The 13,487-nt window shown below is 42.0% G+C and overlaps 1 protein-coding gene across 1 annotated transcript in view; it reads left to right on the forward strand.

Moving 5' to 3' along the window:
* COL4A5 (collagen type IV alpha 5 chain) overlaps positions 1-13,487 on the forward strand; it is a 139,417-nt gene that overhangs the window by 83,489 nt on the left and 42,441 nt on the right. The window contains exons 31-36 of the mRNA XM_075008082.1: positions 5,428-5,595; positions 8,242-8,331; positions 9,242-9,391; positions 10,176-10,274; positions 12,155-12,244; positions 13,002-13,132. Of these exons, the coding sequence (XP_074864183.1) occupies positions 5,428-5,595; positions 8,242-8,331; positions 9,242-9,391; positions 10,176-10,274; positions 12,155-12,244; positions 13,002-13,132 (728 nt within the window). The remainder of the gene's footprint in view (positions 1-5,427; positions 5,596-8,241; positions 8,332-9,241; positions 9,392-10,175; positions 10,275-12,154; positions 12,245-13,001; positions 13,133-13,487) is intronic.

Below are 13,487 nucleotides of genomic sequence, written 5' to 3' on the forward strand. Positions count from 1 at the left end.
ATACCAGCTCCCCAACAGAAGTACAAGAAAAGAAGTGCAAGAAAACAGCTAACATGAAGGGTGGGCTGGAAACTTCATGGCTCTTAGTGGAGACGGCTCTTTTCATAGTGAGGGTCAAATTCTGCCTTTTATATGCTGTCTCATACAAACCCCCAGAAGGTAATGAGGGTTGCACAGTGATGGGCATCCAGGCAGAATTTGGCCTGCCACATTTATCAATGTAGCCCAAGAATGCATATTGTCAGAATGTTGCCATTTGAGCAAACTGATAAGCACTCAAGGAGGCACAAGCCTGCCTTGGGGGCAATGTGGAGTCAGGCTGCCCCAGCAGAAGCTCTAAGAAGCATTGAAGAAGAACAAGAAGTCCTGTGGCACCTTATAAACTAGCATTGTTCCTTATGGAGACATAGTATCTACCACAGCTCCTGGGGAGTGTATCTTTAGTGCCACTCCTCAGGAGAGGCTGCTGTAAGCTCCTCTCCTTGGCAGAGGTGAGTGGCATATTAGCCTAGCATTTCTGAGGGTACACAAGAGGCCTTCATTGCTACACCATCTTTAAAAACCCAAGTTACATGATGCTCAATTTTGGAGGTGCAGTGCGCTATCAAATGGTATTAAAGTCAGTGGGTGCTCCTGAGTGTGCATTGTACCTCACAGGATCAGGCCTATAATATTAAAGGAAACTTCTCTCGGAGCCAACATGATATTGAAAATGGAGTTCTTTTGTGGACCTTAAGTTATATTATGGTACAAACCAAAATACTGTCTTTGTTACTCAAGTGTATACAGACTATGTACTAGAAATTATTTCATGATTCTTAAGTGAAAAAAATTAACCTATATGATTGATTATCATAAACGTAACAAAACTGTCCTTAAGTGTTGAAGCAGTGTAACCAACACAACATTTCATATTCAGTTGGCCAGATCCCTTTTTAAATAACTTCAACTTTTTTGTGATCCACCATGACTAAAGTCGATATTTTGAGCCTTGACCAGAAGCAAACAAAAAGACCCAATGGAACAATACTGCTCCTCATTCTACTTCCATGAGTTCATAAGTAGATATTCAGGGGTGATCCAGTGCTCTTTAAAATCAGTTGCAAATCTTTCCTTTTTCCTTCAATAGGCACCGAAGTAAGGCCTAAATCAGCTATAAAATAGCTTTATTTAGAGGTATTTCAGAGTGGCTGGTCCATTTCTGCTTCAGGTGGAAAAAGAACACTTCAAGCACTAGTAATGTGTTGTATGAATAAAAAAACTACCAGAAAAAGAAAGGGTCATATATATTCACTTTACAATGCACAAGTGGAAACAAACTTTATCATAAACTGAATTTAAATTAGTTTGTGATTTCTTCCAGTGTGGTCTTCATTCATCAAAGTTGGAAGGTCTGGGGCTCCTTGGTGGATCCAGGTTAAACTACCACAATAGGAGTCGACCCATAATACTATTGGGGAACACATCTCTATCAAAGGGAGTTCTGCTAATCTTGTATTTAAAATTACTTAATTTTTGTAAAAGGAATTCCTAGCTCCAGCTCTGTATACGGAGGTAGAAGGGCTAAAATTCTGTTTGCAAAATGTGTTTTACTTTTGAGAGAGGTTTATCACTGAATGGGATTTCCACTTCCCATGTACAGCAATAACCACAGTGAGCAAGTGCTGTGTGAACTAGAGAACAACTTCACGTTAATGCTAAAATATTTTGAAAATGTACCTGGTCCTTTTTGTACATATATGGGCACTACTTTTGCATGACCACTATCCCACACACTTGATTTGCTTTAGTGGTTGCCACCCTAAGAGAAGTGCCAAAATTTGGACTGGCATTATAGATAGTGCATGCCAGAAAACCTGTGGCCATCAGGGGAGCATGGGATGGAGAATATGCTTTAAGTATGCCAATAATCCCACTGACTTTAAGGGGACTGCTTGTATGCTTGAAGTCTGGCACACGTGTAAGCACTTTGCTCATGCAGAGAAGCTGATCTTCGGGCCCTCCACCTGCAACCTGGTTTCAGTGCCCAGAGTTGGGGATGGAAGTGATTCAAATGGCCCAATTATTTGCTCTCTGACCTCTCTAAATGGCTCCATGGCACAGATTATGCCTGATTATGTAATGGGGTGACTTGTTAGAGTCTGATTTCGGTCAGAAGAGATGCACAGAGCAACACTGCTTTGAGTATGTGAAATGCATGTCCTTGTGTGTCAGTTTTGCCTGTTTCCAGGTACTAGCCACAATTTGACCACATGTGGTTGCTGATTAACTCTTAGACAACAAAGTATTTCTTTTCCTTAGGAAAACGGTTACGCCTGTCTTGATGGAGCGATATGGCTAATTTTTCATTTTAGCGCAACATTAAAGTAATCCTTGTGGCTACTAACAGCATGACATAGAAACAAAATGCATGATTGAGACTTTAAGTAAACCAACTCTGAAAGCTGCTAATTCTTGTCTGACCTGCTCACAGTGCATGTTGCTTTCCACGTCACTCATTCCTTCCTCCCACTGTGCAAGACTAAATTCTACTCCTTTTTGTTTGACTAGATTAATTTTCTTGGGATTCTGTTTTTCAGGTCAATTGGAAAAGTCTTAAGTATTTCTTTGTTCTGAGTTTCCTTTCTACGCACCACCATTTATTCAGACAGTTTGTAGGTTCTGTATATTTCATGTCTACAAAACAAGCTACTCCAGTATTTGTTATGTAGCATATTTTACTACAGTTCTAGTACAGCTGAACACCTTTGAGAAGCAGAAAGTTCAAATGGGAATGTTGTCACAGATTCAAAGACATGTTGATTTTACCCCCTTTTCATCTATCAAGAAATAAATGAAAGGATTTGTCCTCTTACCTGTTTATGTACTATCTTCATAATCTACTTTGCTTGCTGATGGAATAGCCATAGACACTGGAGAATGAGCCATACCTTCTAGGGCTTTGGTTTTCCCCTAATAGAAGAACAGTCCCACACACAACAGTATACTTTATTTATACAATTGATTATGTTTGTTATAAAAGGTAACAAAGGGTAATTGAGCAGTGCAAGCAAATGAGTACATTCGTCTTTGGGAGGTGAAGAGGTCTGATTTACCTCTTGTCTATGAAGCGAGAGTCTCTAGCTCAGTCTTGGATCTTTGTTCCTACAATAGCAGAGCGAAACCCTGTCTGCTGCAGCATGGGGCTTTCCTACACTACTTACCCTTCATTGTTTACGACTGTGAGGCTATGTCTACACTTGGTCAAAACTTCAAAATGGCCATGCTAATGGCCAAATTGGAGAATACTAATGAGGCACTGAAATGAATATTCAGTGCCTCATTAGCATGCTGCTAGCCCTGGCACTTCAAAAGTGCTGTGTTTTGCTTGCACGTGGCTTGTCTATATGGGGGTCTTTTTCTAAAGGACCCTGCAAATAAGGGGAATAAAGCAATTTCGATGTTTTCAGAGAGGACCCCCATGTAGAGGAGCTGTTTGCAAGCAAAACGCGGTACTTTCAAAGCGCTGGGGCTGGCAGCATTCCAATGAGGCACTGAATATTCATTTCAGCACCTCACTAGTATTCTCCAATTTGGCCATTGCTATTTCGAAGTTTTGGCCAAGTGCAGACACAGCCTGAATGTGTCAAAATTATCTCCATAAAAGAGATTTCAGGAGGGGCTCCTGATAAGCACATTGTACCATTGTCAAACACATGAGCCCATGGGGAACATATCATTTTATACACTGTAACACACAATAGAAAAATAATTCACATATCACCTTACCTTGCTTACCAGGAGCTTTATACAGAGCCAGAAATACAGGAACTGTCTCAAGCTGCATTAGACAACTAAGAATTCCCAAAAAGCAGGTCAGTTTTTATAAAGTGGAAGAATCTTTTCAAAATCCCTGGTGGAGGGCTGTGCAGACAAATAGTGCTGACCAGCAAAATATCAGCCTCCAGTAGGTCACAAACAGGTGTCAGTGAGATGAGCAGACCAGCATCTAATGGCTGCAATGGTGCATGCAAGGTAAAAAGATGGCTTGAGGTGAGAACTCGGACCATTTCCTAAAGCTTACTGTGTTTGGAGACAAGGGCACAGTCCAACATTGGTGATGTTTTGGTGGTGGTGGTGGGTTGGGGTTTTTTTTTGTTTTTTTTTTTTTTTAAGATTTCACTGTAGTATTTAACTTTCAGTTACTTGTCTCTATATAATGGTGGCTGCTGTTGTTGAAAAAACCCTGTAGTGAAGTTTACTTACATACCAGTTTCTTGTAGCTATAATTCCTTTTGTAGTTAAATCTGTACTCAGTAACTTCAGAATAGATTTTTGTTCTAATCTTTATGTGCCTAATTTTGTTTCCTAACCCAATGATTCTCTTGCAACTCCTAACTTTTCCCTGTGTCTCAACTTCCTGATGAATGCTAACTCGATGGCTTTTGAACCCCAGGTCCACCAGGTACTGTGATTTCTTCACCAAAGACTTTTTTTTGTCTGAAATTAAGTTTATTAAATTATTTAAACTACCTTTCAGGAGTGAAAATCACCACTTAACTAAGCAGGTGCAATCCCATTGAAAGTGGAGTTCTGCCTCCCTGCTAGGACTGATGCCTTTGGCTCAGGCTTGCTAAAATTAAGCAGTGCTGCTTTTGATTTTTAAGTATTTCCTGTTGAGGTATGTTTTTAATTTAGAGAAATTTAATGAAACACAGAACTTGGCTGTCCTTTGAAAATGCCCATTTGAGGTTATCCTGCAAGCTAGTAGCATGGACCTCTCTGACAAAATTCAATGGGGATGCAATTTATATAAAGCCAGGATTTCACATTTATGTTGTAGGTAGGAATTATTAGGCTGAATCATGAAATATAAACAAAAATTTGTTAAAATGAATTATCAACCTGATGTTTAAAAGAGCATTTAATTTTTTTTTCTGTAGCATTTGCACATTTGATTGCTCAAGTTGTTGGAAACTTCAAGTTCTGCCCAGTTAATTTGTGAGACAAATATAGCCTTTAACTCCTGCCTTAGTTATGCCATTGAAAAAACACCATGCACAAAAAATACAGGGTCACCAAGGGTTGAATGTCCTGGGCTGCTGGCAAACATTTAGCATTGCCTCCTGAAAATTGTAGATTTTAATATACTAGTTTTGGAGCCTGACTCTGGGCCTCCAATCCTGCAAGCTCATAGATGCATGCAATCTATACATCAGAGGCTGCACATAGCCCAGCTGAAATAAACTGAGTCTTATCTGAGTGGATCCCATTGCAGATCAGGGCCTGAGTAGTCGTACTGTTTGCCCATTGTTGGGATTCCACCAACATATTATGGCAATTTGCTGCCAGTAAAGAGCAACTGTTTCCTAAGCATGTGTGTGAGCACACACAAACCCCAAGCATGCCTGCTTTCTTACTAAAGGATGGTGTTTTAATAACATCTAGGCTTACAAGGAGCTCCAGGTGAGAAAGGAGATCCTGGCCCACCTGGATTTGACATCCCTGGTCCTCCTGGTGACAGAGGCAACCCAGGATTTCCAGGAGCACCCGGTCTCCCTGGGCCTCCGGGTTCACCTGGACCACCGGGACGAGATGGAGTACCAGGACTTACAGGTAAATGCAAGCATGCCAGACAAGCATTGTTACCAGTGTGCAAATACAGTGTTCCTCACTGACTGGGCATGCTATCAGCCTTTGTGAGAAATGTCACTGGGTATGGTTTTGCCTACTGAACCTTGCTGACCAGTGAAAAGCAGCTTATTCCTAGGATCCCATGAGATCCTTCATTGCAGTAAACCTGAGTTAGGGACAGTTATATTGGATGCACATATCAAAGCCCCCTGCAAGTTATGGATGGATATTGGTTACATGGTTGTTTGGTAGGGTAGTGTCTCTCTAATAGTAATACCCTCCCGATGCAGGGTGTTGCATAGTCACTGTGTTTAACAGTCTGGGCAATAGAGGTGGGCTATTCAAAAGCACCTAGGCCTACCTCTACTATTAGAGTCAGGGCTAAAACTCCCATTCACTTCAATAGCAGCAGGTGAGAAAATGTTAATTGGGTAATGCGTAAGCCTGCGATTTTGGCATAGAGCTCACAATGTTCGTGGTAATCAGGAATGAGGGTAAACTCTGTGACCCTCGGAGCTGGTGGGCCTCGGCCAGGCTCTGGCTCCAGGCATTGTAACTGGCCCACATGATTGTAGCACCAGTCGGGTTTGGCATGTCCGTCTCTCCATCTCTGTCTATAGAGGGGCAGACTCACCCAATCTGACTGGTGCTGTAACAATGTGGGTGGAGACTTTGTGCTTAAGCTGGGAGCCATAACCTGCACTTCCTGCCAGGAGCAGCTGCTGTGCTGCATGGTGAGCGTAATGTGTGTTCATTTTCCATTTCTTGCCTCAACCCCACACATGCAGGCATTCTCCTGTCTTTCTGTGCCGTAGGATATCTTTCCCATACCTCTGCTGTGGATTTTTTAAACATTTCTATGATTAAATCAGCCCTGGTAGTAATGGCTTGCCTAGATTTGCCAAGAACAAATTGTGCAAAACAACCTAATTTCCCCTTACTTACCTTGTCTGTATGGAAAAAGCAGTAGAGGTGATACCCTTATTTTAATAAGGCTTTTGAAACAAGCAAACTAGCAAAATGTAATCAAAATGAATTTACTGTCAGGAGGATGCATAACTGGAAGATCAAATTGAGGGTAGTTATCAATGGTTTTCCTGTGAAACTAGTAGAGCGTATCTAGTGAGGTTCTTCAAAGGCCTACCTTTTGTCTGGTGGTATTCAACATTTTTATTAATGATGTGGATAATGGTGTGGAGACAATGCTTGTAAAATTTGCTGATGACACCAAGCTAGAGGGGGTTGCATGCACTTTGGAGAACAGGGTTAGAATTCAAAATGACATTGACAAATGGAAGAGTTGGTCTGCAATCAGGAAGATGACCTTCAGTGAAGATAAGTGCAAAGTACACACTTAAGAAGGAAAAATCAAATGCACAAATACAAAATATGGAATAATTGACTAGACTAAAATGCACGTGGGGGCTATAGTGGGTCATGAAGTGAATAAAACTCAACAATGTGATACAGTTGCAAAAAAGCTAAAACTGTTTGGGCTGTATTAAAAGAAGTGGTGTATGTAAAACATGGGAGGTAATTGTTTTGCTCTAATAGGTACTGTTGAGGCCTTAGCTTCAGTGTTGAGTCCAGATTTAGGTGCCACACTTTAGAAAAGATGTAGGCAAATTGGAGACAGCCCAAAGAGAGCAGCAAGAATGATAAAAGGTTTAGAGAGCCTGAACTATGAGGAAAGATTGTAAAATATGAGTATGCTTACTCCTGAGAAAAGAAGAGTGAAAGGGAACCTAATAACAGTCTTCAAATATGATAAGGGCTGTTACAAAAAGGACAGTGATCTGTTGTTCTCCATGTCCACTGCAGATAGGACAAGAAGTCGTGGGCTTAATTTGCAGCAAAGGAAACTTGGATTATATATGAGGGAAATGTTTTAACTATATTACTAAGTTCTGGAACGGACTTCCAGGGAAGGTTGTAGAATACTTGTCACAAGAGGCTTTTAAGAACAGTTTGGACAAGCACCTGATAAGGGTGGTGTAGGTGTATTTTGTCCTGCCGCTAACTAGGGCTCTGAAATTGACGACTTCCCTGTGATTTTTCGGCATTTCTGTTGAACTGCAAAAGGATCTGCTTCCACACAGTGAAAGCCATTGTATTCCAAGAAATAGCCTATTTGTTTTTCCCTAGTTGTTCCTGTGTGTGTGTGTGTGTGTGTGTGTGTGTGTGTGTGTGTAAGTAATTACCTCTTTGACTTACAGTAAATAACAAATTACATTTAAAATAAATAACTTTCCTTTATGTGACATTTCATACATTAATTTCATTCTTATCTTACAAGAAATAAGCACACACCACTCTGCAAGAATAAATCCTGGAAAAGCCCTCACCATATTCAAATGTTATTATTCTAAGAAGTTATTTTCTATATGGGCCTGATCTTCAGAAGGGCTAAGCACTGTCACACCCATTGAAACCAGTGGTATTTACATGGGCTCAGCCTCTCACTGGAGGCTTTCTGTTTTGGGTATAAAATGAGCATTCCTCAAATTAAGAGACTGGAAGGTTTTGTTGTACCGCTTGATAATGTAGGAATGAAGATAAGTAAAGTTTATGGACTCATTGCTTTGGGATTATTTGTGGAGAATGACAGTGGTGATTCAATGTATTTAGGTCCCAAAGGTGAGATGGGCGTGATGGGAGCACCAGGTCCACAAGGCCCCCCTGGAATTCCTGGCAGAAATGGCCTTCCAGGTTCTAAAGGTAATGTTTGTCTGACTGTTTTCAGTTCAGAGAACATAACATTGCTTATTCCCCAAAGATTTAGGGAGCTGCTTTTGATGTAGTCTTGGGTTTTGGTGGGGAGGTGACATAGCATATTGGTCTTTAGAATTTCATCAGTTAGGTGAGGTTGGGTGACTTTCCTGACTTTGGCATTCATGGGCACTTTGAGGTTTAAAGCAGTAGTAAGATATCCCTGTGACAAGTGGGAAGGGGCATTAGCTGTTTCATCTTTGAGATCCTGGGAATGAAGACATGAAAGAAATGCAAACTGTGACCCAGATAATACTTTGGAAATGGTGCTTCAGACTGTGTAAAAGGTGGGCTGGGGGCTTTGCGCTGACAGGCCTTCCAGCGTCGGCTTTATGCAGCAGGGATAAAATCCATTCCCTCCACATAACACCCATGTAATCTGGCTGTATGCTGGTGAATTTTATGAGTTTGGCAGGTAAAATTCAACAATCTGTCTCTGCACCAGGCAGCCAGAAGACTCGCAAACTCTGTTCCTGCTTTGAAATCTATTGATTTGAAAGTGTTATGTAACAGTGGGATAGTGGTGGTATTACTTTTCTTCATTAGTGCCAGCTGTGCTAGGACTTCTGGATCTTTTGCTTTATTCTACAGCTAGATGTTTCCTCTGTGATGGTCTATTCAGGGCATACAGGCCTTTTCCGCATGTAGGCATCCTTATGCAACCATTCTAGCTATGGCCTCTCACTCAGTGTGCCTTAAGATAGTGTGAACAGTCTTGCAGGAGCTCCCCATCCACTGGGTGAATTTCACTACTTGTGAACAGATCCTGAAATCCTAGCAGAGCAGAGAGTGGTATAAGCACTGATGTTAGCCCATGCCATCAATTACACCTTCCTCTTGCTGTCTGTGTGTGCTATAGGCAATGATGGATTACCAGGTCAGCCAGGACCTTCTGGACTGGCAGGACAGAAAGGTACCAAAGGTGAACGAGGCCTGCCAGGTCCCCCTGGACAACTTGATCCAGGGGAGTTGGGATTAAAAGGAGAGAAGGGTGAGCCAGGCATTCCAGGTGAGTAATTCTGTATGTGGGCTTTTTCCCTGCAGGTGATCGTGAACCCAGATGGATTCAATTATGATCAGTTAGCTCTTCGCTTCAAGAAAATATTCAAATGGATGAGGTTGGGGTCGGTTTTCTTTCTCTTCCCATGAAGAGAAAATTGAAAATGACTGTTTGAGTGTGACTGAGTTACTCCATGTAGTCAGTTGCAATGTCCTTACTAGTGAACTCTGGTTATTTGTGTAACACTTATATCAGAGACACATAACAGTGCCCTGGCCAGATGGGGGCCCCATTGAGGTTGGCACTGTGCATCCATGCCTTGAGGTGTTTGCAGTGAAGAAAGTAAGAACTATTGTGAAAGTAGCCCAAATACACTTACACAGGTTAAAATAAACATCTAGGCTCAACCTAGCCCATCCTGCTCATCTGAGTAAATCAAAATGATCTGTTATCGCCATCAGTTAATGAAACTAATCTTCTATTCTAGGCCTGAAGGCAGACTTAGGGCTTTCTAGCAATGTGGCTGCTAAGCATACGGTCAGTGGCTGTCAGAAGCTGGTATTTCCTCTGCACACACTGTGTTGTTACTGTTCTGTAGATAACCATCCAGAGTCGTCCATTAATACTGACTTGTGTTCTATGGTACTGCCTCTCAGGTTAGCTTCTGTGGAGCCTGCAGCTGAGGAGAGAGAATCCTTACTTGGCATTTTATTCATATATGAGAAAATTTGCTCTTTTGATATAAACATGTTAAAAAAAAATCAGTGGTTCAGTTTGGCCTTTTCCTTTAAAGGTATTCCTGGGGCATCAGGCCAAAAAGGTTATCAAGGTCTCCCAGGTGATCCAGGGCCACCTGGATTCAATGGACAACCAGGAGCACCAGGATTGCCAGGTAAGGTAGAAAATCTGGATTGTAAAATTCACATACAAGTGTCTTGTGGCAGTGAAATGTGGTTGCAAGCCATTTTAGCACCCGTCAAGCCACTGAATTATAGTGTATGCACAGGCCTGCTGATGTGGGGAGCCCACAGGGAGCAGTTGCACAAGCGTATGGTGTTTCAGAGGGGCCCAGAGCTCTGACTGCTGCTGCTGCTGCTACTTCAGCCACATCACTAGCCTGAGCTCCAGGCTCTCTTGAATTGCCATGGCAGCACTGCTCCATGCAGTTTTAAAGGGGATGTGACCAATGCTGCAGGCAGCACTAAGGGTTGTCTGCCCTCCTTCTGGGTTGTGGAGCTGGACCCTCCTCCTGCCTTGCCCCAGGGCCCATGGTGGTTGTCAGCCCTGCTGCCTATGCATAAGATGTCTAGGCAGGTGCTTGGTGAGTCTGCTTATCACTGGGAAGCCCAATTCAAGAGTGACCCAGCATGTTACCAGTTTCTGAGATCCATGTATTGTCTGAGTGGGAGTCCAAAATTACAACGGGCGGCTGTCTTCTTTTCTCACTTTGCTTCTATCCTCTGAGTCAAAGCCAGGTGTTGAGCTATACCCTGTGTCAAGTGTTCCCTCCAGATTCAGCTGGATTCTGCATTCTCTTCTCAGCTTTCTACAGTGAGGTTGAATAGCTTCCTGATATTTTTACTCAGACCATGGCATCACTATAAAGGACAATCTCACGTTCCACATCTAAATACCTGCAGACTCTGGGGGACTTGGGATCCCTATCCAAATCATGGGTTTATTACCTCGTAGTAAAATACTAGACATATCCAAATGTAATTTTTTGAGCTGTTGATCTGGTTGAAGTTTGGGATTGCCTTTGGGATAGCTGGAAAGGAGCTTGCTTCTTAGAGCAACTTGATTAGAGAAGTTGTACTTCGCCTTGACTGACCAACCAAATATAGTCTTCTGTGGCCAACTTGCTCAAGGAAAGCGCTCTATAAGTGGTCAGTATAAGTGATATAAAGACATCTTAAAGGCCAATGTGAATGAAGTCATGCAACCAATGCTCTGGAAACTCTAATTCAGGACAGGTTGTCCTTGGCTGCAAACCGCTGTGCAGGCTCTTAATTGCTTTGAGAGTCAGCATATCCAGACACGACAGGAAAAGCTTAGGATACAAAAAGAATATACAGTGCATCCAGTTGACAGGTTTTTATGTGACATCTGTAATTGGTTTAGTCACTCACCAATAGTGTCATAGAAGAGGAGATCGTCAATTGATGGCTCAGTCCAAGAAGACTTAGTCAACATATCCTTTACATCATTCGTCCTTTTAATTGATTTATTCTGCTGCATCTGAAGCCCCTACATTTTTTGTTCAATATTTCTCTACCAGTATTGCCTGGTTGCAAGTCCTCCTCTAGATGTCATATTGGAACTTATACACTCTTTCAGACAGCCAGGACTGACACCAGATCAGGCTTTTATCAATGAAATACAGGGCTTAAACTGCACATAGAAACCTAAAGAACAACCACGGTAGGTTAAGGAGCCCCAGAAGAATGTGCTTTTTGTGTGAAGCACTGCTTAAGAAACTTTCAGTTAGATTTTGTGCTGGTTTGTTTCAGATGATTCCCAAGTTGTAGGTCTATATAAACTCCATTTTACTAATCTAATCTCAAAGCAGGAAGGCCTAGCTAACTGAATCAAGGTCTGCAGTTGAAAGATACTGTTTAAATCTTCACTGCAGATTCGGTGGTGGGGAGCATCCCAGGGCAGCCAGGCATCCAAGAAACCCCAGATTATAAAATGGAGATATTTGTGTGAGTAATCACGACATCAAAATAATTGGTCATTGCTGAGTATTAACTAAAGTAACCTACTCTTTAGGCCCCAAGGGAGAGCAAGGGCTACCTGGGCTACCAGGATCAGCAGGACCTCCAGGACAAAAAGGTGCCAAAGGAGAGACGGGATTTCCAGGTTAGTTATTAAAAGGCATTGATCCAGTCAGTGGGTTTCATCTGTGAGGCAGGGGCAGATTTGCATGTAGAATCTGTGCATAAAGTAAATGTAAAATTTATACATATGCTTACATGAAGAGGACAGAGTGAATACATGGTCTGTGCCTTGGCATAGCAGATTCAGACTTGTATAATAAAATAGGCAAAAAGGTACATTCATTTTAAAGTACTTCTAATACAAAGCCAGAAGGCTGTGTTTCTGTTGTAGCCTTCATTTGAGACCACAATCTGTCTGAGAACCTTATTGTAATTTTTATTGGGCACAGTCTTTCATTTTGCAGATTCCACCTGGTTTAGAAATGAAAAGGACTTTGTAGACAAGCCCTTTGGAGGGAAAATAAGATAGGTTATCTGCTCAAAAGGGAAGAGAAGCAGTAATTCATTTACTTTGGAAGAAATGTTGGGACAACACCACTAATATTTTGGGGGTTCGAGTAGTGTTTAGTAGCTATTTACTATCAAGAGTTTCTTGTTTTTTCAGAGTTTAAAAATATACAAACACAGAATACATTTATATCAAAGTCAATAGTGTAAAATTCCTTCCCCTCCCCCATATGAGAAGTATGGTGAGGCCTTGAGATTTTAGTTTGGTTTGGTTTGATTAAAAAAAATTAAATCAGCCCTTCAGGTCTTCTTTAATTCTTCCTGGTGAATTTGCAATTTGAGTGACTGCTCTGAAGCTACTACAAAACCATTAGTTTTTATACTTTTGACAGGTGTCCCAGGTATTAAAGGCTCTCAAGGCATAGCAGGACGTTCTGGCCAGCCTGGCCCTCCAGGATTCCCAGGATTAAAGGGAGAGAAAGGCAACCCAGGTCTTTCAGATATTGGTATCCCAGGCCCTAAGGTATGCTTCAAAATCCTTCCCTAGAAAATGGCTGTAGGTGAATGTTTGTGGGTTGAGGAATTAATTTTTTATATGAAAAGCAAGGCAGAGTGGGATTCAGGGTTTTTAAGATGAACACAAAATTTAATTTAAAAGGAGAAACAGCCCTGCAGCCAATGGTAGCACTAGTTTTCTGGGTTTCACCATTAAAATATTTGTTCTCCTTCAAGTGGTCCCCGTGGGTGCTCCACAGTAGGTGTCGGGCTTGCCCGGCGCTGCAGATCGGAAATTTCCAGAAGTCTCTGTCGGGTCGCGCGTATGCCGATGCACATCAGTGCTTTGCGCGCTTTCGGTCACGTGTGCGATCCGGTCCCCA

The sequence above is a fragment of the Carettochelys insculpta genome, chromosome 13, assembly GCF_033958435.1.
Source record: "Carettochelys insculpta isolate YL-2023 chromosome 13, ASM3395843v1, whole genome shotgun sequence".
Lineage (NCBI taxonomy): Eukaryota > Metazoa > Chordata > Testudines > Carettochelyidae > Carettochelys > Carettochelys insculpta.